The sequence below is a fragment of the Ursus maritimus genome, unplaced genomic scaffold (genome assembly GCF_017311325.1).
Source record: "Ursus maritimus isolate PB19 unplaced genomic scaffold, ASM1731132v1 scaffold_27, whole genome shotgun sequence".
Taxonomy (NCBI): domain Eukaryota; kingdom Metazoa; phylum Chordata; class Mammalia; order Carnivora; family Ursidae; genus Ursus; species Ursus maritimus.
In genome coordinates this window covers 17153668-17180815 of record NW_024425230.1, presented here as the reverse complement: position 1 = coordinate 17180815, position 27148 = coordinate 17153668, and the positions used below count along the sequence as shown (strand labels likewise).

The following is a 27148-nucleotide window of genomic DNA, read 5'->3' as shown; positions in this document are numbered from 1 at the left end:
TTTTCCTTCTAACGTGTTTTTCTGCTTATGAGCTGTCTGCCTTCTTCTCACTATAATGCAAGAACCTTGAGAGCAGGGCCCCTTGTCTTTCATTCATGGCAAAATCTCCAGCTCCCAGAACAGGGCTTGGAACAAAGCAGGCATCTGAATGAAAGAATGAATCCCCAGTTCCATACCCACATGCCCATGAGTCAACAAGATGTCCTTCAACAGGTTTGGAGAACAAGCCCTGCGCCTCTTTCTCTTCCCTGTCCGGCAACGGCATCTGCTGTCACTTGCGCTCAAATTCTCAATCAACCATCATGCTTCTCTTTCACTCCCCCTGTAATTTGGTCCTGCTACTTCTCCAAAAATATGTTTTGCATTGGACATGGCCTCTCCATGTTTACTCCCACTAAACTCTCTAGGCCCTCGTCAACTAGAAGGATACTCCTGAGCTTGTCAAAGTCTGTAACCTCTCAATTCTCATCGACTCATCCAGCGATCATCAGTGCCTCTGTGGAGGCCGAGCGGCAGTGGTGGGATCACGGGCTGACAGACAAGACAACCCAGGCACAGCCACAGTAAGCGCCTGGTCTCTCAAGTTCCAGGTCACTGTCTTCACATTCCACCATGCACATTTCATCAAAAATAATTCATGAAAACAACTCCACGTAAACATCCAACGGTACTGCCAATCTGCACAGTTTGGAAGCTCACCTACATTTTTAACTATCGTAACTTATTCTGGACACATCTTTATTCAAAGACTAATTAAAATATTTATTTGGAATCCAGCTAATTTTTCTTCACTTACAGATAAAAGCTCTTCTCAGGATCCAGTGTTTTTTCTTACTTACGAGGAGCTTTCTCTCTTCTGCTGATGATACTTATCCTTGGCAGATCCCAAATATAAACTGAAAGAAAAACATCAACATGCTTTCTCTTCTTCTGCTTCTTCCTTCTTTCTCTAGGTGCAGAGAACTGACCCCCTCTCCAATGGACACAGAATCTAACAGTTACTTCTCTTTACCAGAACAGCAGAAATGCCTGTGACCTAACTTAGTTCACTGAAAACAAGGTAGACTGTCACTCTCCTTTTAAAAATCACAAACTGCCCGTAAGTGTTCTTGCTGACAGACATACTTGAAATTTGAAGTTTAAAATATTCTTCTCCAGTAGGGCCTGCCCAATTAAACACAGAATCATATACAAAGGACTGACTTTATTAAGAATATTCCTCAGAACTCATTTCTAAAGAGCCTTGCTTCCCTAAGAGAATGAAGTTTTTTTAATGCCTAACAAACTTTTACAGTAGTTTCTATGACTAAGCCCAAAAATATAGACTGAAATCCTATTTTACCACAGATTAGCCGCCATCTCATCACATCATCTTCTGAACTCGCGTCCCCACTCCACAAGAGAGGCTGCAGCACATAATGCCTACTGTCCTTATGAACACCACAGGTCTCAGATTCCATGAGGGCAACATCGGGAAACTTCTAAATGATCTCTCTGCCGCTACTCTCCCCTAAATTATCCTTCATGCTACCGCCCATTAATTTTTCCAAACTATGACTGTGTTCATTTCCTATTGCTGTTACAACAAATCACCTCAAACTCAGAGGCTTAAAACACGAACTTCTTATCTTACAGTTCTGGAGGTCAGAAGTCTGAAACAACTTTCATTGCGCTAAAATAAAGACGTCCAGTGGTACCTGGGTGGCTCAGATGGCCGCCAGGTCCTGGGATCAAACAGGGAATCTGCTTCTCCCTCTCCCCCTGCTTGTACTCACTCTGCCTTTCTCTCAAATGAATAAATAAAGTCTTTTAAAAAAATACAATATAATGTCCAGAGGGCTGGGTTCACTGCGGCTCTAAGGAAAAATTGTTCCCTTGCTTTTTCCAGTTTCAGAGGCTGCACTCCTTGGCTCATGGCCCTTTCCTCCTCCTTCAAATCCAGCAGTGCAGTATCTACAAATCTCTCTGACTCGTGATTCTCCTCTCTAAGGACGCTTGTGATTACACTGGGCTACCTGGATAATTCAGGAGAAGCTCGCATCTCAGGACCCTTAACTTGATCAAATATGTGAAGTCCCTTTTGCCAAGTAAAATAAATAGTCACAGGTTCTGGTGAGTAAGTCATGGACACATTTGGGAAACATTATGCTGCCAGACAAGGACATCAGAAGAAAACTAGACTGTATCTTTTTTTTTTTTTTTTTTTTAATTTTCTTTATTTGAGACAGAAAGAGAGAGAGTGAGAGAGAGAGCACAGGCGCACGCAAGTGGGGCAAGAGGTGCAGAGGGACAGGGAGAAGCAAACTCCCGGCCAAGAAGGGAGTCTGATGCAGGGCTCGATCCCAGGACCCTGAGATCACGACTTAAGCCGAAGGCAGACACTTAACTAACCGAGCCACCCAGGTGTCCCTGTACCTTTTTTTTTTTTAAGATTTTATTTATTTGAGAGAGAGTGCTCACGCACAAGTGGGGAGAGGTGGAGAGGGAGAAGCAGACTCCCTGCTGAGCAGGGAACTGGATGTGAGGCTCAATCCCAGGACCCTGAGCTCATGACCTGAGCCAAAGGCAGACACTTAACCAACTGAGCCACCCAAGCACCCCAGACTTATCTTTTAGGTGCAGACATAAACCTTCTCAACTAGCAAACCAAATCCATTGAGGTATGAAAAGGATTACACACCGTGACAGAACAGGATTTATCCCAGGAATGCAAGGCTGGTTTAACATCCAAAACCAATCAATCTAATACACTACACTAATGAAAGGAAGGGAAAAAAACAACAACGACGACACATGATCATCTCACAGACAAAGAAAAAACATTCAGCAATATCCAATGCTTTTTCATGATAAAAATACTCAAATTAGGAACAGAAGGAAACTTTTTCAACCAGATAAAAGCATCTATGAAAAACTCACAGCTAACAACATCATACCTAATCTTAATGGTGAAAGACTCAATACTTTCCCTTTAAGATCAGAAACAAGGCCAAGGATGTCTGCTCTCACCAATTCTACGCAGCACTATGGTGGATGTTCTACTCGGGACAATTAGGCAAGAAAAAATAAAAGGCGTTCAGATTGAAAAGCAAGAAAGCTATCTGTATTTTCAGAGGACACGATCCGTATACAGAAAAATCTGAAAGATCCTCTAAAAAATTATTAACCAATGAACAAGTTCAGCAAGACTATAGGTTATAAGATCAATATACAAAAATCAATTATATTTCTATACACTAGCAGTGAACAATCTGAAAATGAAATTAAGGAAACAATATAATTTGCAATAGCATCAAAAAGAATTAAAATACTTAGAAATAAATTTCACAAAAGTACAAGGTTTGTACACTGAAAACTATAAATCATTCTTAAAAGAAATTAAAGATGATCTAAAGAAAAGGAAGAGAATTAACAGCCTAGAAGTAATTCCCTACATTTATGATAAATTTTCAACAAGGGTGCCCAAGAAAATTCAATGTGGAAAGAAAAGTCCTTTTAACAAATGGTGCTGGGACAGCTAGATGTCTACATGTGAAAAAATAAAGCTGGAACCCTCCTTTATAGCACACAAAAAAATGTACTCTGGAACCATACACTCAATGTAAGAGCTTAAAGTATAAACTCCTAGAGGAAAATGTAGAAGTAATTTTTTGTGACCTTGAGTTAGGCACATGATATGATACCAGAAGTATAAGCAGTAAAAGAAGTAACAGGTAAACTGGACATCATCAAAATTAAAAACTTTGTGCTTCAAAGAATACCATCAACAAAATGTTATGATAATCCTTATAATGGGAGAAAGTTTTTGCAAGCCAGATATCTGATAAGGGACTTGAATCCAGAAGATATAAAGAACACTTAAAGCTAAACAATTAAAAAAAAAAAAACAATTTAAAAATAAGCAAGGAATCTGAATAGACATTTCTTCAAAGACACACATGTGGCCAAAAGCACCTAAAAAGATGCTCGCAATCATTAACCATTAGGGAAATGCAAAACAAAACCACAAAGGGTTATCATTTCATAACCACTAGGATGGCAACAATTCAAAAGTCAGGTAAGAGCAAGTGCTGCCAAGAGTATGGAGAAACTGAGACCCTCAACACTGATGGTGAAGGTGTAAAACAGAGCAGCCACTGGGGAAACAGTGTGGCAATTCCTCAGAATGTTAGAGTCACCAATGTAAGCAAGCAACTGCACTCTTAAATCCACACCCAAGGAAAATGAAAACGTAAGCCTACCAAAGACTGCTGCTCACAGGAGCATTAGTCATAATATCCAAAAAGTGGAAACAGGCCAAATGCCCATCAACTGATGAATGGAGAAGTAAAATGTGGCGGAGCTACACCACGGAGTATTATCCATCAATAAAAAGGAACAAAGTACTGATACTTGCTCTAACATGTACCTTAAATACATTCTGCTTTGTGAAAGAAGCCAGTCACAAAAGGCCACGTGATGTAGGATTCCATTCATATGAAATTTCCAAAATAAGTAACTCCATAAAGACAGAAAGTAGACAAATGGTTGCCAGGGGCTGGGAAAGACAGGGAATGGTGAGTACTACTAATAGGTATGGCGTTTCTTTTCGGGATGATGAAAATCTTCTTAAGTTAGATGATGGTTATGATTACACAACTGTGAATATACTAAAAACCACTGAATCGTAGATGTTAAACGTGTGAGTTTTATGGTGTGTGAATTGTATCTCAATAAAAGCTGTTTTTAAAAGTCCAAGGTATTCAGTACATGTGCAAACCCACTGTTGAACATAATAAATTTTCTCCAAGTAGTCTGGAAAGAAAATAAATACATAAAACACCTTATAAGCATGCATATATTTTTCTTTATAGATTACATTTAACATAAAAATCATCTGTGCAGGAGAGTGAGCACATGAATGTCCTATGCTAGAAAGGTATAATAGGACTATCACTAACATGGCATCGTTTAAAATAAAGAAATGCATAAAATGAACAGATTTTAAAATAAACCCCATCAAAGGCTCCTCAGTGGTCCCCACATCTTTGTTTGCCTTCACAGCTGACCTCTGATAACCTTTTCAGACTCGTCTCTCATTACTCCTCAGCACAAACGCAGCTGGGCCAGACTTTCCACTGCCCACCCTCCCACCATGCACTGAATACCATGCTCACCGCCCCTCATCCCTCTACCATCTGCCTTAGGTCTTGGCCAAATGCTTCTTCATCTTCAAGGTCCTGTCCCATCAAAGACCTTTTCCTCACTCTCTCCAGGCCATACCAATCCAATATCCACTGGCCTCTGACAGCTCTAACTATCCACACCCCTGAAGGGACCCCTCACCACTTTTCACCACCCTCATGCAGCTAATGCACTCTCACGGTAATTAAAAAAAAAAAAAGGAGTTATCTACACTTTACCTTTGCCAGCCTTGATTCACCGATTTATCCACTTCTACTGATAGTTCCCTCACTTTCGGGAGATGATGTATATCAGCTTCCACCCAGAGTCCTAAAGCAAACAGCACTCTCGCCAATGACAGAGTGCCACCTAGTTGCAACACAGGGTACCTCACAGGCAGTGGGAAGATCTCCACACCACTTTTACAGAAACGCGCTGACTGTGAAATTAAGAAGCCAGCCACGGCACTGTTCTGAGGGCAGGCCCATGCAACTGTTTACAGGTGCCTCCCACCGCCCAACCAGTTTACCTCACACATCTTACAACTATTCTTTGTTCTCAGCTCAGGGCCAGGCGTGCATGAGTCATTCAGCATTTACCCAATCAAATTCAATTTCTGAAGTACACTACTTCTGTAGATGATTAAAAATTCCTGAGAGCATTTCTGAGTTTTCTCATAACAAGTAAAAAGCAGAGATGGGTACAAAATGACAAGAAATCAAAATGATTTACTCACATATAATGGAGCTTGCTGTGGATTAAGTTTCATGACCCAGGACACTGAAACAGAAAAGGGAGAAATAAATGAGAATAAAATTAAAAGCTACCGCCAAAAAATATAAAAGCCACAAACGCTAGATATCGAGGATGGCCACAGGAACACAATCAAAAGTCTGAGATTATTGGATGCCTGGCTTTCCTGAGAGGTTTGGAAAGGCCAGAAGGTGAAGGACTGCAAAACTTCTTGTAGCCCTGACTCAATCTTTTCAACTGGGGAAAGACTTTTTTTTTTTTTTAACGGTACATGTCACACACTTTTTTTTTTTTTTTTTTTTTAAGATTTATTTATTTATTTATTCGACAGAGATAGAGACAGCCAGCGAGAGAGGGAACACAGGCAGGGGGAGTGGGAGAGGAAGAAGCAGGCTCATAGTGGAGGAGCCTGATGTGGGGCTCGATCCCAGAACGCCGGGATCACGCCCTGAGCCGAAGGCAGACACTTAACCGCTATGCCACCCAGGCGCCCCAAGGAAAGACTTTCTGATTGAAACACAAGAGGCTCCACTGTCCTAGGAGAATTTTCAACAACCAACAGGATATTAAATGCTGTTACCAAAGCAAAAAGTGTATATTCAGTTATACTTTTACATAATCCCCCAAATTTATAAAGTGCTGCTTGGCCAAAGCCTCCTCCAGCCTCACTAGGGAGTGGAGGCAGGGGGCACCAGAGGATACAGCTGGGGTCCACCAACTACGCGTTGTTACCCTCCTCAAAATTAATAGCTGGGTTCCTGACTGTTATCTTCACTAAATGAATTCACAAAAATCTTAGGAAGAACTTTAGAGAAGACTCGCAGGATTATCTAATACACTCCTGAATATCAAGGACAGCACGCTCTCAAAGGTTTAACTTGGTGATTTGATCAGGAGCTTCAAGCTAAAATAGCATGGTCCAGAATCGTGGACTTCAGAATGGCAGGCCCTTTGCCAAACACCCTGAATTTGAGTATAAGCTGACCCTGCCCTCACAGGAGTCAGAGAGGCAGACCCAAGCGACTTGATTATAATTGGATCTAAGGAAGTTTCTTACTCATAATAGGTTAAATGGATTAAATTAAGGCACACAGTAGCTAACCAGTAATAAAAACAACAGAACAGAAATGTCATTCGCACGTGCAAAAATAGATGAAATCAAATTCTTTGTGTTCTGCCAGATTACAAAAACCTCACTAACAGTGAACTGAAATCCAAATAGCGCAAACAACAGCTTATCAATGGCTAAACGTTTAGAATAAAGAGCAACGAATAAAGAGCAACGAATGAATGCCTTAGCAACCACATGTACCCTAAGGAACAGAATCCTCCCAATACTGAAATCCTCCCAGATCTGCCAGTTTGGTCCGGCTATGTATGTGTATGTCCAAGGGCAAGGCTCACCCAAAAAGCAGTTAACACACACTTAGGGGGAAAAAAACCAAAACCCAAAACTGTAATCGGGCTCCTAAACCCAGTCATCTCCAAACCACTCGCCGGCCACAGGCTTTTCAAGCATGTTTTGCTGACAGCCCGGGGGGCTCCGCCACCCTGACCGACCACCTCCACATCCGTGCCTGTTCATTCTCTGGTCCACTCCCCACGCTGTGAGATGCCTCCTGGCTCATGGAACTCTTTCCCTCCTGCCTGTCTTCATTTAATGACTTTGTACCCTTAGGTGCTAAAATCACCTGCAAAAATCCAGAGTGAAAACCAAGCTCGAGAAATGTAGCAATAACAAACTCTTTTAGTAGAAAAAGAAAGATTTCCAGCCAACAAACTGAAAGAGCAAGCATGGATGGAAAAGAAAGACCAAAGCGCTTGAGTACTTTCCTCGATGCATTAAATATCCATTTAATTTAAAATTAAGCTCACTGTGCTCACTAGCCTTTTAATCAGCTTTCTAGGTCCTGTCCAGACTTGCCTTGGACAAAGGACTGAAAGAACCTATAACTTTATAAACCAATTTGCCTTAACTAACTTCTGAAGTGTTCCTCTCAAGAAGTATCCGTGGCAACTGAAACAGGAATTAACACTTCGGTGATCTGTAACAAGTGGAGAAATTCAGGGAGACACGCTAGTGACTTGTCGGCCTCTGATGGTTCTTCACCTGCCAAGAAACTTGACTACATCTGCAAGGACCACAAACATCAAGCTCTATGAGTGGCTCGCACTGCGTCTGGATGAAGAGCTGGTGGAACTCACACGGCTCTAGGAAGGGCTGATGCCATCTCGACTGTTTGGTATTATGAACTCATCTAAACATATATCAAAGCCAGAACCCATACAAGTTGTTCTGATATGAGGATTAAAGAGGCATGACAAAGTGTCTGTCCTCCCACACTGGTCAAAGGGACAGGTCATTGTTAGGCTGGCAACAGAGGCTGTTGAAAGAATCAATCTGTCAGAAGTCATCAGGGCAATGACTCCAGAAGCAACAGATTCGTAAATTCAGATTGCTTTAAGGAGGCAGTGGATTAGATTCAGCCAGTGTGCCCAAGTGCCAATTCCTGACCAAAAGCTAACAATATACCTCTTAATAAGCCAAAGAAGCAGGGTGTCCCCATTCAAGAGATCTGTAGGTCTCAAAGATATTTTCAGCTAGAAAGACTTCCCAGCACAGGAAAGTTCTAGCGTGCTATACGATATCCTATAGACCAGCAACCAAATTACAGGGGCGGGCATCCCAAGTTCTCTAGTGATTAGTCGTATGACCTTGCACAAGTCAGTCAGTGGACTGTCCGACCTCAGTCTCTTTAAGTGCAGTTAAGAGCATAAAAATTACTGCCTACACTGTGGAGTCGGTGGAAGAATCAGAAGAGAGAATCCAAGTGAAGTGCTAAAGCACACGGCCAGACACAGATCGTTCTTACAGTTTCTGGGTCTCAATGGAGACTATCAAGGAAAATACTTGGAAAACTGTAAGTGGTCAAAACAAAAGGTGCCAAGTATCCAGAGATACATTTGTCTAAAAACACATTGGTAGGTAAATCACAATTCTAAGATACAACAAAATAACCCTAGAAAAGAATCTGGAGGAACAAATAACAAATTGTTAAATATACATATTTCTGAGAATTACAGGGAATTTTCATTCCTAAATTATCTGTTTCTTAATCCTAACTATTCAGACAATGAACAGATACTACTTTTATAATCAGGAAGAAGACACTATACATAGCACATCTGTTTTAAGTCCCCTGTCATTCAATGTGTCACAACTGAACTGGAAATAAGGAAATAGACATTTTTCCAAAATGTGCAAACTGAAGAAATCTACAATCTTTACTAAAGCTCCCTAGAGCCAATAAAAGAAAAGCAATTAAAATAAGAATGCCTGTACCCATATGTATGTAAATACAAATCAATCTTACCACTCTTCAGCCACACCAGTATATTACACTAAAGAAGCCTTTAACAGGTGCTCCACTCTTAATGCAACGTCCCTGAAGGGAGGGAGGAGGATCACAGGCCCAACACTGCATCAGGAATCACACCAAGGCCTGCAAAATCCGATTCTGTTAGCTTCTTGACCTCGGGCCATTTCCTAAGGACCAGCTGTCCAGGTCTGCCGAACCTATCACGTCAATGACATGGTTTTTGTCATTCACAACAGGGAAGCTTCCAAATCCACAAGAAAAGAAGTGCAAACCACCTTCACAACCGGCCCCAGTCCCGAAAGAAAGAGGGCAGCTGCTTGAGATGCAGCCAAGTGTAAATAGAGGATTTGTACCTGCAGGGTACTTGCGCTGCAGAATGTGCTTCAAATGAACGTCCATGGCCAGGGACCCTGCTAAAACTGGGCTACAGTAAATCCTTCGAAACCCACAAAAATTTGGGGTGAGGGTTAACATGGAAATGACAATGCATACTCTGGATTCTTGTAAAACTGTGTCCTGCTCTTCAAGGAAAATAACAGGATCCAAAGACTCTTTCCTTCATTCCTAAGGAGTCTGGGCTGGTGTCTATAAACATGTTATGCACTCCCTGGGGGTGGGAGCAGGGAATTCTGAACAATAGAAAAGAGGCAGGGTACAAAGAGCGAATAGGCATTTCCTGTTGCAGATGCCAAGTTCTACAAAATATGTATATATAAACTACTACAGGTACCAAATACACTTCCTGAATAAGGGACTGAGGAAATCTTCCAGGAGCCTAACTGTCTTCTTCTGCTTAAAGTTGCATTAATTAATAATTGAGCGGTTAGCTTTAAACACTGGTTCTCAAACTTTGGGGCACCCGAGCATCAGTTGGAGGCCCTGTTAAAGAAGACAGATTCTTGCCAGCCCCCCATGCCCCCTTTCCCCTCATCAGTGAGTCCAAATGAGACCGGACCTGCTGATGTTTCTGTTTTTGAACTGTGGCCCACACTCTGGGAAACAATGGTGCTGAGACCCAGAACACACATCTGATTCTCTTGTGGCACAGCTAGGCTTCTGTGTCCCACTATCTCATGACACAGTACTCCTACAAATCACCGAGAAGAAAGCGAAGCACTGGTCACAACTGGGGTGAGAGGGAGAAGGGGACCCAAAGAAGGTAGGTAGGAGAGGATAAGAATGAAGAGTCCAACATAGGGCAACATTCACAGTAAAACAAAAGGACACAGCCAATTAAAACAGAAACCCCAAACAACTGAAACACTAACAACACTAACACCCACATTCCCTCATTTATTATTTATCAGTGCTGGATTTTCCAACAGGCAAAATGATCCTGAATTTAGGGCAAAAACACACACACAACTAATCAAAGTCATTAACACAGAATAAATAAATCAGAACTCTTACCAAAACAATAATGAAAGAAACTGAATTTAAAAATCAGTTCTCTGACTTCTGATATGCAGGCATTTACTCTGAAATTCAGATGAGAGTACACCATAACTTTTCAATATTTAGGGCCTCCTCTTCTTCTACATATGTTTATAATATCTGCCCGGCACAAAAAGACTCAGCAGTGGTAGATAATCTCCTTATGTTTTAAAGCCCCTAAAATATTCTATGTACAGAGAGCTGCTCAGCATCAGAAATAAATAAGTAATACATGGCCCCTACCAATTTAGTAAGGGACAGACAGATATAAGCGGATCATGATATTACAATATTGTAAAACCAATAATAAAAATGTGACAAAGGTCAGGAAAAAAGGATAAACTTGCTAGGAAGTGGAGGAGGTCAACCCTGAGGAGAAGCACAGAGCAGAAGGAGCTGCGTGTACAAGGACAAGGCAGCACGGTGGGCTGCGGGGCACTCATCAGAATGAGAAGTGCAAGCAGGGGACGAAGGGGGAGAGGACACAGGAGAGGCACTCATGCAAATCCACACACCTCAAAGATGCCTGGCCTTAGAAGCCAAAGAAGGGAGACAGAAGAAAAACAAACCACCACGACCCTGCTCTACCCTAAAGACCTGACAGCCTTACGATGGCATCGGCATCAACCAAATCTACGTCTTTGGTTTAGGTTTTGTTTCTTTTTTTTTTTTAAGTTCAGCTCAAGTTTCTATCTTTTTACAACTGCAGGTTCAAAGACCCACAAAAGGTAGCACTGGAAGAAGTCTGTAATCATGTAGCCTAAACTCACACCCCACAAGTACGTGCTGTGGGTCACAGGCAATAAAGCCAACTTCCCACCACGGCTTCCCCGAGGTGCAGCACACGATGGCTGGCTTCCCGGTCAAGTTCCGTGGGCCCTGGAGTCCGCATCCCAAACCCTAGCCAAATCCTGTCGGCCCCAGGACGGTAATTAGAAGGGGGTCTCAGAAGCAGCCCACACCAGCCTCCTTCCCCAGGTGGGAATCACTGCCAGTCTACCTGCCTCAGCTTGTAGCCCGGAGTGCCGGGGCCTTATCACCTTGAGAAAATCTCTCCGTGCTCTGCTTGCACCTCTGACTCAACCTTCCTAAAATACCATGTTCTTTCTGCAGCTCACTCTTTGCCTCCACAGCAGTAAGCAATCCTTCAGGAAGGTTCTTTTGAGGTACTAATCTCTTTTCTTTAGGGAATTCTAGGGGAGGGCACTAAGATCTGCCCCGACTCAAGAAAAGGAGAGAAAAGCTTAAAAATGAAATGGGATCCCAAATTTGGAAACACATTGAACCCGTCTTAGTTACGGTAGAGCTTCCAACCTCCAAGGCTTAAAGGAAGAGCCCTGAGTCCTGGGGCTCCTAAGTTCAGAGGTTGCGTCCACAGACACACGTGGGCAGCTTGGGACCATCAGTTGCCAGCGGAGATTAAGCTCACTACATTTCCTCTGTTTAAAAAAAAAAAAAAAAAATTCAGGAGCACTTGGGTGGCTCAGTCAGTTGAGCATCCAACTCTTGATTTCAGCTCAGGTCATGATCTCAGTGTCGTGAAATAGAGCCCCACATCGGGCATCGCACTCAGCATGGAGCCTGCTTAAGATTCTCTCTCCCTCTGCCTCTGCCCCTCCCCACCCACCCTGCTCTCTGATGAATAATGAAGATACTAAAGGAACGGATGACTGTTAGATTGGAGACAATCTGCTAGCATTTAAGAATTCATTAACAACCCCTTGTAGAAGAACATAAGGAAAAAATGAAAATGCCAATATAATTCAGAGAAGGAGACAGACACACTTGGATTTGGGTTGTAACTCTGGCACTTCTGGCTCTATTATTGTGGACAAGTTACTTAACCGCCACACTTTATTTTTATCTGTAAAATGAGTAAACATAAGAATAGAAGATGTGTGTGAAATGTTTAACACAGTAGTAAGCAGTAAGAAAACATCGGTAGGTCCCCATCCCTACCGCCCAATATGAATGACAGGGTTAGCTGCACCGTTGACCTCACAACACACGCAACTCCCACGTCCCATGGACCACCGCCATCACTGTGATGATCCTGAATTCCAAATGAAGGGTGTCCAGGAGCGAAATGTAGACCCCAGCAGATGAGGTGCTCTACTAAATATGCCCTTTATTGTTGGTAAAGTCTCAGAAGCCCTCCAGGCTCCCCCACCACTCTGACTGGTGCCACCCGAAAGTATTCAGTGGCTTGTCTATGCAGCCCTACTGGCACTCCTTCCCGAACCCTCCACCCTGCCCGGCACACACTGCTGGAGTGCACGGTGCTAGGTCCAATCCTCTCACTGTGCTCATGATAATGCCCTCCACCCTGACTGATTCTGATGGCAGCATTTCTGTTGGTAATCTAACCCAAGCAGTCAGCAAAAAGTCACTTTTTTTGTTTCATTTTCTTCTCTTTCATTTCCGTGCTTGCCTCTTTTCCTGAACTTGTTTCTTCCAGTGTGTCACACTGTGGATGTCTTCCGTCACACCACTCCCACTCCTGCCACAGCATCTGGGGCAGGGCCGCATGCGCGATAAATACTAACATACTTGACATGAACACCAGAGACATAAACTGGTCAGCAGCTTTTCTGCCCCGTTTGATAGCAAAGAATCTGCAGCTCTAGCTCTAAGAACAAAAACCAATCTATCAAAGCCAAAATAACTCAAGTCAGTCTAGTCCCAGAAGGTTCCCCTAGTAGCTCATCACGGGTAGTATGGATCCTGCCGAGTATTAAGAAATCCAGCCTGGATCAGTTTGCTTAATCGGCCAGAGAGGTAACAGGGCCCAGAGTGGGGGAATTCGGCATCATCTAACTGGAAAGTCTCAAAGCAGAAGGGAGGGCAAAGAGCTGCTCCACACGACAGGTAGACTGCCTCTCACGTGACGGCTGGTACCTCTGGGAGGAACACACGCACATGTTACTTCAGTTCTCTTGTGCTGTTTAACACAGGCTTGTGGTTTCCTGCAAAAAATGGTTTCTGCTGCTTTGCCGAGATCTATATAGGGAAGAAAACTGCAAATGGCTATTACAGGTGAGAAGTTTGCCGCCAGCTGTATCCTGTTATCCAAAGGAAACGGAACTGTAGGCTGCCAGGAGGTCCAGGCACAGGAGAGCAAGACCATCAATTCAGTAAGTGCTGACATTCTTATCCCTATGGTAATAAGAATAAACTTTGAAATTAGAAAAATTCATGCACAGCTGGGTTTTATGTAAATTAACTTCAGTGGGGGGTTAAAATAGATATCCGGTAAAGAGACTGCCAAATTCAAGCCTTTCTACTTCCTTCATCCTTCCCAACCTCTATCATCCAAAAGCAAGCAACCCAATGGGCTAAAGTGATGATAAACCATTTGGAAAGACTAAAAATATAGCAAGTGGGCTCTCATACAAATGCAGATCTGACCGAGCTGGACGACCTAACCTGGACGAAGGCCAGGCCCTGGAGTGGCCCGCTACTCTGTTAGGATTTATTTCACAGTGACACACAGCCCACCTTCTTGGACACATTACATGACAAAAGCACTACCACATTATTCCCAAAAGTGGCAGACAGAAGAGGTACTAGAAGCAGATGCTAGGAACGTCCCTGTTAGCTTTTAAGTTGCTAAAATGGTTCTCATAGCTCAAGGATAAATACTGCCTTCAATGTTGTAGTTCTTCAATACTGAGTCCTTAACATCTTGAGAACAATAACACTGTAAAACACAAGAGGAGTGACTCTTTTTTTAAACCACATCAAAATCAGAGGGAAAGTTTTGTGCAACAAAGACTTCAAATAAAAGAAATACATATATTTCATAATTAAGTGAAAATACTACAGAATCAAAAAAAAACTCCAGTTTTTTCAGCAACACTCTATTTAGGTTTTTTTAAAATACCATTTTATTAATAACTTCAGTGAAAAATTTTATTTTTAAAGGAGAATTTCTATTCATAAAACATCCCTGGCCTGAGTTATTCCCTGAGGAGTCATTCTTGTTTTTAAAACACAGCAGAGTATTTTTAAACATCACTGGTAGGAAGGGTGCCTGGGTGGCTCTGTTGGTTGAGCATCCAACTCTTGATGAAAAGAAAAATAAAAATCCCTGATAGGCGGGCTGAATGGGTAAACATGTGACTCCTGATCTCAGAGTAGTGAGTTCAACCCTCATGTTGGGCGTAGAGCATACTTTTAAAAAATTAAGTAAATAAAAATCACTGATAAATTTATTTTAGGGGGAATGAACTAGGGTCAGCCAACTAAAAGCACATGAAAATCATCATCCCCACGTCCAGCAATCTAGATGCCATACAGAACTGTAACATGCTACAGAACCTGTGATAACTTGATTATCAGCAGTTTTAGCAAAGAACTTTGCTATCTAAAGACAAAAATTTATCAGTGTCCTGAAATAACAGAACTGTTTCTCACCCACTAGATGGGAATGGCATCCCTCAGCAATCTCTCCTCCTTGTAACACACAGGGTGAAACTGAGTCGGCCCTCAAACGCTCAGATGAGGAAATACCTACGCATCTTGAAAATGTAACTTATGTAACAGTTGTGGCTAATTCTGTTTGAATATCAATAAAGATCGTTCACTTTCAATTCAGACCTACTGCTTCACAAAACAGAGCAAGTGTTTGACTAAGATCAAGAATTGGTAAGATCAGATCTCAAAGGAGTTAAATTATCAACTACTAGGTTTAAAAAAATGTCCTGCAGGGGCGCCTGGGTGGCTCAGTCGTTAAGCATCTGCCTTGGGCTCAGGGCGTGATCCTGGGGTTCTGGGATCGAGCCCCACATGAGGCTCCTCTGCTGGAAAAGCCTGCTTCTTCCTCTCCCACTCCCCCTGCTTGTGTTCCCTCTCTCGCTGGCTGTCTCTCTGTCAAATAAATAAAAAAATCTTAAAAAAAAAAAAAGATGTCCTGCAAATTCTAACTTGATCAATTCATTGAAAATGGCTTAAAAGAATGATTTAAAAAAGGCAGCTTTTCATCAAATTACTAAAAGGTTTTTGCCAGGCTAAATATGGATGATATTATACTTGTTCTGGATTTAGAAGTAACAAATTTAAAAGAAACTTTGGAGATTATTCCTTGAATTTCGAATTTTCTGAATTCCTCTTAATAGGAAACTCTTAGAAGGCCACCACATATGTTAACAACTTATTACACAATGCAGGAATGGAAAATTAATTTCCCTACTTGAACTAATTTCAAAAATAAGGTTGCCATAAAAACTACAGGCCAGTTGCCTTAAAACATTTAATTTCTGGCTGTGTGTGAGGAGATAAATGGCACATGACAGATATACACACTGATGAATTGTTTTTTTTTCCTAGTAAACAGAGCATGTTACTATGCACACAAGACTTCAAATACTTAATCGCTGAGGAATACACACAAGAATCTAGGTAGAGAAAGTCAGGCATCTACGACGCAGTGCTCTTTCCTTTACAATTACAATACTTCAAAATTTCAAAATATATATGTAGGTGTTCCATAAAATTAATGTTATCATAGAATGACCCAAGTGCTAATCATCTGGCCATAATGAACACTTCAAATGGCTATTCTTCCTGAAAATCTGTACAATGAAAAAGGAATTTAGGGAAAAAAGACTAAAATTTCCAGACATTCAGTCCTGAAAGTAAAACTCCTTTTGGTCAGTAGGAGTGAGGGTGAGAACGAGGAGCAGGTACCGGTCTGTGTCTTCGAAGAGCCCAGGCTCCTGAGAAAGTGACTTGATGTGCCAGGGGGTGAAGAAGAGGAGATGTAAAACATGCAAACACAAGGTACTTGAAATGTAACAAAGGGAAATAATTCAATTCAACAAATATTTGAGTGTGTACTCTAAACACAGACTGTGGACAGAACAACAAACTATAAATAGTCCAAATAAACTCTCTGGGGGGCCCTGAGATCCTGGCTGCTTCTCCACATAAATTAAATAGACCCTAGAGAAGGCCGCCCCACTACAGCAAACAGTTGGTTCATGCTAGATTGGTCATGGTCAGGAGACAGCCAGAATTCAGACAGATCTGGAAAACCAACTTAAAGTTGCTCCAAAGACCTAAAGTGGGCAAGTCGAAGAATCAACCCCTTACACATCCCATGCCACCTGACAAATGGGTGAGCGACTGTGGCCCCAGTAAGAAGGCCAGGAGGGAGGAGGCTGCTGAAGTCCAGAGTTAATCATTTGCCTCTGAAAACGGCTGTAAATCAAATAAATGTGGGCAGCACTTGAGTGCGGTGGTGACACAGAAAAAGATATTCTACAAACTTGGTCCTTCACGGACACAAACCCAGCAAACAGGAACATGTGACCTGGACCAACCAACAAGCCAAAAACAGTAATGCAAGATGGGGAACCACCAAGAAACAAAATCCTTGCTCCTTACTTGGCGGCCATGCAGAATCCTGAAGAAACAGACTACTCAACTAACCACTAGCTTGGAAGCTTCAAGTTAAAACTTCAGTGCTACCGATCCTCCTTTTAAGTGACTTGAGTAAGATGAAAAAGCTACTCTGGAATGTCAAACTTGGGCTCAGTCACAGCTGTCATTGTGGCTGGCTCTCCATCGGCAGGAAGCGGCAATGGTGAAAACCACGAGCCAGCAGTCTCAGCCTCTACCCCACAAGGTAGAAACTCATTTTTAATCAGTTTTAAAAGTATATTCTTGATTCCTCTTTCTTTCCCTCTGTTCCTCTCCCCAAATGCTGGTATAACCAAACTAAAGATCACATGCTAAAATAATCCCAGAAGCATTTAAATAGAACAAAACTTCCCTGGTACCTACTACGGGCTGAAGCTTAGCAAAGATGAAGGCTGCAGAAGGCCTGCTGGCTCCACCCCACATGCTCCTCGCCCCGTGCTCCTCCCGCGCCAGCCTGACACATGACATTTCTATGGAGACCTAGTCATTTTCTAGCTCATATGTTCGCACAGAAATAGGAACGCCATAAATGTTCAGAGAACACAGTAAAAGGATTATCAAGTAGCTCCAATTATACCAACTGATCTCACCCTCTTGTTACAAGCTGAGTCCTGGCATCTGAAATCCATTTCTGAAACTCAACCAAGGGCATTTAAAAAAAATATTCCTCCCTCCCGCATTCACTCAAGTATTCGCTACACGCATACTGGATGATAAACATATGTACTCACTGGTTTTCAGAACTCATGCTCATCCAAAACCACACAACATATTTGTTCATTATTTGTTCATTCATAAAGTAACCACAACATTATTTGTTCATCCATAAAGTAAGCTCCTTAATTGTACAATCTTGACATCCTACAGTTTATCAACCATGAGGACCATCATCATCTTCAATAGCACTTATAATCGTTTACTTATTCTATTCAGGCATCTTGCTAATCTTCGCGAATTCATCCATTTTACAAATGAAGAGATTCGTGGTTAAAGTCAAGTAACCTGTATAAGATTTGCACAGCTAATAAACGGTGGGAGCCAGAATTTGAACCCAGATCTGACTCCAACATGCTCTTAACTTCTTGACTACTGCACTGCTGCCTCTTCTAATTTGTAGTAAGCCTTATAACCTCCATTTCTGACTTTGTGAATGGAAGGGGTTGGACTGGGTAATCATGAAAGCTCCTCCCATCTCTAACACGTCATAATTCCACGTACAGAAACACTGGTTGCCTTAGGTATATAAACAAACAAGGCAAGGTGATTTTGTGAGCTGGGGACTCAACACAATGACGAAGGAAAGGACGAGAAGTTCTTCTCATTCAGTTTAATGGAAAATGCTTGTAGAGGAGGCAGCATTTCACTAACTGAAGACCGAAGGGATAGGAAGAAGGTAAAGGCCTATCTTGTGTAAAGATTCTCTGTAGACTAATTCATCTGTTTCATCTCCCCCAAAATTTACTCTTGTAGACTACTTTACAGATGTGCCCTATTCTGTTTCTCCAAATTAACAGGCAATGACCCGTAGAAAAAGCTGTGCAGTTACCCAACAAGTAAAGCCACTCAACAGACCAACATGTTCCTACTCACATCCAAATGGAAATGTTTACAAGCTTGAGAATCAGCTGGGAATGAACTCCCTTCTCTCCCTTTTACACAAACACAGGCTAACATCCGCCAGCTGAAATCTGCTGCTCAAAAAATTTAGTTGCTCTTACATAAGCAACAGGAACTTCTTAGAATGTTTTTCCCCTAAATTCTACAAAAATCTGATGAAAATAATCAAGCATCAGACCCAAGGCCCAAGTTTAAAGGAGAGTGAACAGGGAGTCTTTCATATTTAAAACTGCAGTGAAAGTGAATGGTACTGTTCTGTCGGTACTAGATTAAATTTCACAAACCGCAAGTACTAATAAAGGAATATACCATCTTATTACTTCATGGCACATGCTGAAAAATACATTGGCTTTTCATACAGGTAATTAGCATTCTTGAAGCCTGCTATTAAGCTGAACAAAAAATTAAAAAACAAAGCAGTTACAAAGTAAGATGGACAGACCAAAGAGACATGTCCACGACCTCCCATTATAGACCCTGATGCTATCCCAGGTCAGAGCAAAGAACAAATAAAGAATGCAGCCACCCACAGAATACCTCCCCACCCAGTACCAGAGGGGGAAAAAAATACCACAGAGCTGGGAATCTAAAAACTCAGTTATGGAATCTCCAAGGAGACACTCCTGCTTGGCTGATACTCGGATATGGGCTAATAGCCTCGGGCCTCCAGTTCTAACAAATACAACCATAAACCCCACGAAGGGTCAGCATTAGCTGCACTTACCAATCCCAAGGCAAGCTCTGCCCTTCAAGGGCTCTCATCAAAACAGAACTGGAAGCAAGTAAAACATTTTTAAAATCTTGCCAATCAAATCAACCTATTCCTTTCACTTTCAAAAACCTGAACCCTTAAGTTAGGTTTCCAGTTCCTCGTTAGAAGAAATACATTATGGGAAGTTAAGTAGAGATGACAAAGGTTTGGGGAATATTGTTTCACATGCTCTGTAAGTCCTATACTGCCTTTTTGAATGTGGGGAGAAATGGGGGCGGGGGCCCAAACATCGAGGAGGAAAAGAAGGAAAATATGAACATCAAATCCAGTAGAATGGTTAAGTAACGATGTGAAGACTAAAACAGAGCTCCACTATTTAAAAAGTCAACAAAAAAGTAAAGGCAGAGTACCCTGTACTAAACTATTGCTCTTACAGATAAACAATTATAACTGAATAAAATATAAACAGTGCCATTTGAAGGCACTGGAAGGAGACTGAAGCAGACAGCTGAAGGAAGGAAAAACTACTGTGTAAGAATCATTTTTACACTGCTTTTCGAATAAGGCCCAGATCACATGATACAGTAGACAGAAAGCTACGGTCTAAAAATCTGCCTCTAAGCTCTTCCCAAATCCTTGGTAGACCCCTGAATTGTACATATACCGGGGAGAGTCCAAGATTTCCAACAAAAAGCAAATCTGTTAGGCTGAAAGAACTGAGCAGGGATCAAACTAAAGTGGGAGTATGGGGCCAATCCAATTAGCTGTCTGCCAGAAGAAAGTTAGTATTTTTAAAAGATAAAAACCATGGTGGTCTCTAAAACATATCATCCACAATGTACGGCATATAATAAAAAATTACTAGATATGTGGAATCAGTTTTAACATCTTCCTGGATCCCTTGATAAGTGAATTAGATAAAATCTTTAGCGCATGTTCATTTTATGTTTGCAAAAGAATAATCAATTTACCTTTGAGAAGCCACAGACATTACGTACAAATCATACATCTGATGAGGAACTTATGTCCAGAATTTACAAGAAACTTTTCCAACTCAATAATAAGACGACAGCTCAACTAAAAACAGATAATATATCTGTACAGACACTTTACTAAAGAAGATACATGAATGGCTGGTAGGCACACGAAAAGATGCTCAACATCATTAGTCATTAAGGAACAGCCAAATTAAAAATACAATGAGACGCACATCTACCAGAATCACCCTACATCTATTAAAGAACTTGAATTCTTAGTTAAGTTTTATCACAAAGAAAACTCCAGGCTCAGATAGCATCAAGGTAACATGTTCCAAACATTTAAGGAAAAAATAATACCAATATCAAGAAGTGGGGGGCAGAGGGAGAGGAATATCCCATCTTCTTTTATGCAGCCAACATTACCCTGATAGTAAATCTAGACAAAGATATTAAAAGCAAAGCAGAAGCCCTCATGAACACAGACACAAAAATCCTTAGCAAAATGTTACCATTTCAAACCCAGAAATATAAAAAAGGACAATACAAAATCATCAAGTGGGGTTTATCCTAGGAATACAATGTTGGTTTAATTTTTGCAAATTAATGGGACTTCACCACCATCAACAAAATAAGAAAGAAAAACTATACAAATATCTCATTAAGATCCAGGAAAAAACATTTGACAAAACTCAACCCTAATCCTTTATGAAAACCCTCGGTAGACTAGGAACAGAAAGGGTACTTCCTCAACCTGATAAAGGGAGTTTACAAAAAACCTACAGCTGAAATTACACAGAGAGATGAAAGTATGAACGCTTACCCCTCAGACAGGCAACAAGAATATCAGTTCTCACCAGGAATCTACAAAAGAACTACTAGAAATAACTTGTGATTTTTAGCAAAATGGCAGGCTACAAGGTCAATAAACAAGAATCCATTATATTTTTAAATACTAAAACAACTGGAAGTTGAAATTTCAAGTATTTATAGCAGCACCAAAAACATGAAATATTTAAGAATAAATTTAACAAAATATTATATGTAAGGATAAATTTAACAAAATATTACAACTGTAAACGTGCTTTAAAAAAAAACTACATAGGTATTTAAAAATAGATATGCCCAGTTAATGGATTAGCTCGATATAGTTACATGCCAACTCTCTTCAAATTGAGCTACAAGTTTAATGCATTTTCGATAAAAACAGCAGTACATGTTCTTATGAAAATCAAGAAGCTGGTTTGATAACGCACACAGAAGTGCAAATGACCTAAAATAGCCACATCAATTCTGAAGAACAAAGCTGGAGGACTTGTACTACCTGCTTTACAACTGAACTATAAAGCCACAGCACTCAAGACCCCCTAGTATCGGTGTAGGACAGACAGAGGACACAAAAAAAGCACAAACTAAAAAGAAAAAAGTGGATACACTGGACTTCAACAAAATAAGGAACTTCTGCTCTTCAAGACACTAGTACAATGAAAAGGAGAAATTGGAGAGAAATTATTTGCCAAACATATCTGATAAAGGACATGTATTCTGAATATATGAAGAACTCTTAAAACTCAGTATGACAAATATCTCAAAAAATGGACAAAAAACATTTAATAGTCTTTTCACCAAAGAAGACAGATGCTCAATATTAGAAGTCTTCAAGGAAATGAAAATTAAAATCTCCATGAGATAAGCACTATACACCCCCTAGTATCACTTAAATTTACAAGACTGACAATACCAATATTCAATAAGTAAAGAGTGACTGGAACCCTCTCATATATTGCTGGTGGGAAGGGAAAAATGTATAGGCACTTTGAAAGTTTGATCATTTCTTAATCCTACTTTTGGGTATTTATTTACTCAAGAGAAATGAAAATACATGTCTATATAAAGAGTTACTGCAAATATTTCTAAAAGCTTTACTCATAAATAGCTAGAAGCTAGAAACCATTCAAATGTCTATCCAAGTGAGCAGATACACAATTTGTGGTATATCCATACAATGGAATACTTCTCAGCAAAAAAAAGAAAAAAAAAGGAACTACGGACACATGTAACTATATTGACAGATTTCAAAAGCATTATGGAAATGCCAGATATAAAAAACTATATGTTGTATGATCTCACTCTTACAAAATTCTAGCAATGGTAAAACTCGTGACACAAAGTAGATCAGTGCTTGCCTGGGCTCTGGAGTAGGGCTGACTGCAAAAGGCAAGAAGGAAACTTTCTGGAATGAGGGAAAAGTTCTATCCCTTGATTGTGGTGGTGGTTATATGATGGTATGCAGCTGACAGAATTAATTGAACTGTACATTTTAAGTGGATGAATTTTACTATATGTAAATTGTACTCTAATAAAGCAAATTTCAAAACAACTTTTTCACTTCTAACAACTCGACAGTCCTTTATAAAGCTGTGACGTTCTACATCACTGTGTTGAACATGAGTTATCTCGGTGCCATGGCTGCGCCAGGATAACTAGGTCTCAGCTTCTTCCACAATGTGAGCGGTAACAGGCCGGCAACAAGGAGCCAGCGAGAAGTCACAGGCAGCGTGCAAAGTGCATAAAACAGGTAACTAAGCTACTGCCGAACTTCTGCTAAACAGCACTGAAAAGTACACAGATAACGGGGATAAGAAAGAGGACAGTTACAACGACACGTAACCAACAGCAGCCACGTGACGTTACGGCTCACAGGAAAGGATAAATCTGAACGTTCCTGGAAGGTGCCACTCTATTTGTCCCCATATCTTCACAGAAACATAAAATCACTGAATTCTCTTCACTGTCAATACTTAAAGCTCTGGTCCTTTGTCCAACTGCAAGCCTGCTGGGTGCACACTGGATACTCAGAACGAAACAAAGTGATTAGGGCATACCGACTTAATTATAGAGTTATAGAATCAAAGGCAGGGAGGGACAAGAGAAGCTATTCTGAAAAGGGAAAAGCCATTAAAAAAAAAAAAAAAAACAGGAATCCTTAAGCTAGATAAGGATTTCAAAAAATCTGTACAAGCCACGTCATCTCTCTAGGCCTCAAGTTATTCCTCTATAAAACAAATTCTACAATCCCCACTCGAATACTTAAGGATTCTCTGTTTGGGGTCCAAAGTGTCCTGGCCAAAGTCTATAAGCATACTTATTAGAACAGACTGGTTGTGTTATTTAATACATGCTGTTTAGGGGTGCCTGGCTGGCTCAGTTGGCAGAGCACTGACTCTGATCTCAGGGTTGTGAGTTCGAGCCACGCTGGGCATAGAAATTACTAATATATATATATATACACACTTTAAAAAAAACCACATGCTGTTTCATAGTCATGGTGTCCTTGGGTTGAAGGAAAAAGAGGTTAGTAATTAAGTCCACATCTCTCTCTCTTTTTTTTTTAATTCATGAGAGAGAGAGAGAGAGAGGCAGAGACAGAGAATGAGCAAGGAGAGCAACAGAGGGAAAGGGAGAAGCAGGCTCCCCACTGAGCAAGGAGCCCTATGTGGGGCTTGATTCCAGGACCCTGAGATCATGATCTGAGCTGAAATCAAGAGTTGGATGCTTAACTGACTGAGCCACCCAGGCGCCCCAAGTGAAGTCCACATCTTGATGGTAGTGGGTTCACCAGAAATGACCTGCAAGTGATAATGCAGAATGGCATCATATCAATCACTGAAATACTGGTGGCCATGTCATTCCCATTCCCAGGCAGCTATTCCAGAAACATGCTTAGGGATAAATGCTAAACTTTACACCTAACACAGTACTTGTCTATACTGGACTATTTGTTACAACTTGGAGCAGCCTGGAAAGAGGTAGCTTGACGACAGTAACACCCAACAGTAACTCACACTGTACACAGCAACTACAGCCAGAACTTTAGATCTCCCTATTCTAGAAGGCTCAAATAAATGCAATCTCTTACGATCAGAGGCACTTTTGGGTTACACAGGACACACACAAAGGTCTAGGGCCTCTCATTTATCCTCTTAAACCTTTGTGCATCTAACAAGGGCCAGTGACTGCGCTCCTGGGACGCAGCGATTAATCAACTGGTAGTCACAGCCCTGAAAGAGCTCTCAATCTGTTAGAGAGAGATGATACGTAAACACCTAATTACAAGGCAATGGCAATAATTCTACAGGTATTTACCAAGTTTAAAGTGTGCAATATGGACACACTCCTCACCTCTCAGGAGTAGTGTTCTCTGACCTACAAACACTAGTTACGACTAAACTCTTTACCCAAATATTAATGTAATACAGAATTCTACATATCCAGTTCATGTCCTAAGCCCTTTATATTTCCTCTGCTTTGTTTAGGTCTCTTCATAAGATAAAGAACAAAACATTTCAAAGTGGAATTCACCCGAGAACCCCAATCTTCTTTAAAATATCAGAGCTCTCTTGGGGCGCCTGGGTGGCTCAGTCTGTTAAGCGTCCAACTTTTGATTTCAGCTCAGGGTCATGAGATCGAGCTCCACGTCCGGCTCAGTGCTCAGTGCAGAGTCTGCTTGTCCCTCTCTCTCCCGCTGTTCCTCCCCCCACTGGCTCACGCACTCACGCTCTCTTTTTCTCTCATAAATAAAGAACCCTTAAAAAATAAAAAATAAATTAAAAACATCAGAGTTGTGTTATTAAAATGCTAGTGTGACTGGGGCACCTGGGTGGCTCAGTTGGTTAAGTGTCTGCCTTCAGCTCAGGTCATGATCCCAAGGTCCTGGGATCAAGCCCCACATCCGGCTCCCTGCTAAGTGGGGAGCCTGCTTCTCCCTCTCCCTCTGCCTCTGCCGCTCCCCCAGCTTGTGCTCTCTGGTTCGCAAATAAATCTTTAAAAAAAAAAAAAAATGCTAGTGTGACTACTCTTCCCAGCTACAAATCACAATCAATTTTACCAGAAGGTAATTTTATTTCACAATCCTTTCCCAAAGATTACTTCTCATCTGCTCCTGGAAATTAAAATAGTCCAAACTTACATGACAATTACTAAATCCACAAAAACTGTCATAACACAGTGTTATTTTCAAATGTCAATATACTTCTAGAAGGGCTGGGATTTTCCCCAGTTTTGAAGGGTCATCAGCCACAGAGTATGTTCAGGCTAACTTAAACACGTAATCCAAACTGCGAGCCCAGCTAGACAAACCAGAAAGCAAACACAAGATTTCCCCGTGAAGACCTCAAAACTTACTTCACCCTGAAAAATGCAAGAAAGCTTTTCCAACATGGTCTCATAATATTCACTCAGCTGAGATTGAGTTCAAGAATAACCTACCTGCACAGTATTTTGAGAGAAAATAATAATAAATAGACTCTCAATCTGGGTACAAAGCAAGCTACTCTGGGCTGTTCCTACACCATTGAAGCCACAAAATTCTAAGGTTTTCGTTGTTGTCGTTCTTTTATATTATTCTGAGACAAAAATACAGGAAAAAAGCAACACGTAAATTTTAGTCCCTGAAGTATAGCAACCAGGCCTCAATCCGGCCTTAGTCCACACCGAAGGCAGTAACTCAAGTAAAGACAGAGAAAGCATGCTGGCCAAACCTGCTCAATCTACTCATGGATAAAAGGCTGAACCAGAGAACCCAGATTCAAAAAGATGATGGGCTGGAACATCGGGCCCTGAAACTGTTCACTTGTTCGTTTATTCCTTCACGCATTCACCAAGTTTAGAATACAACTACTGCCACGCAGTGTTAGGTGCTGCAGAGGGAAAAATAAAAATGCAGTCCTTGCTCTCAAAGTATATACATTCCATGGGAGGCACATATGAAAACAAGTAAGTGGAAGGACTTACCTGGTTATCCAGGTAGAGGAAGACACGAGGGAGTGTGGGGAAGAAAGAGCGGTCAGGAAAGAGAGTAGAGGTGCCCCCCTAGCTAAGTCTCAGAAGCTGACTACATCAGGGATGAGAGGGAAGAGGAGTCATTCCAGAAATAAAACTGTGTGCACGCTCATACAAGAGGCACAAATAGTCAGCTGTTTCGGGGTCTGATAACTGAGTAGTTCAACAGGGCTAGAGCACAGATTCTGTGGGGGTAATGCTAAAAAGAAAGACACAAACTCAGGGATTAAGCAAGTTCAGGGATAAAAAGCATAATCGCTCAAACACTGATTAAGCACCTCCTGTGCACCAAGTACGGAAAATACGCAAGGTAGGCATTTAGAACCAAGTACATCACATAAAGGTAGGAAAGAGGTGGTAGAGCAGAGTCACTTGTAAGATACACTAAAGGGATGGTTGACAGAAAAATCAACAGTCAACAGCATGATATGGCTGCCCAAATCACTGGAGTGCGTTAACAGATGTATCATTAACACAGCTGTATACGTGCGTGCGCGCACGTGTGTGTAGTTCAGTACAGTAATAGATATTTCGTGTCCACGCAAAGAAGCTGGCAGGTGAATCCAAACCACTATTTATTCAACAGGCCAGGAATATAATGGTCCATTCTGGGAACCCCACCAAGATAGACACAGGCAGAAAAAGTTGGAAACAAAGTGAAGGGGATGGTAAGAGAAATGAAAACCATGTTGTGGTGGTTGTTTTTTTTTTTTTTTTTTTTTAAGTAAACTCTATGCCCAATGTGGGGCTTGAACTCACGACCCCAAGATCAAGAGTCAGCCAACTCTACTGAGCCAGCCACATGCCCCATGAAAACCATGTTTTAAAAAGTAACAGTTGATGAAACC

General features: G+C 41.3%; 1 protein-coding gene across 8 annotated transcripts in view; it reads right to left on the bottom strand.

The window, feature by feature from the left end:
* The window catches only part of AKAP13 (A-kinase anchoring protein 13), a 324022-nt gene that overhangs the window by 237123 nt on the left and 59751 nt on the right, over positions 1-27148 (bottom strand). For all 8 annotated transcript variants that reach the window (XM_040642759.1, XM_040642757.1, XM_040642760.1 and 5 more), the window contains exon 2: positions 5900-5943. In XM_040642759.1, coding sequence (XP_040498693.1) covers positions 5900-5932 — 33 coding nt within the window. In that variant the 5' untranslated portion in view covers positions 5933-5943. The remainder of the gene's footprint in view (positions 1-5899; positions 5944-27148) is intronic.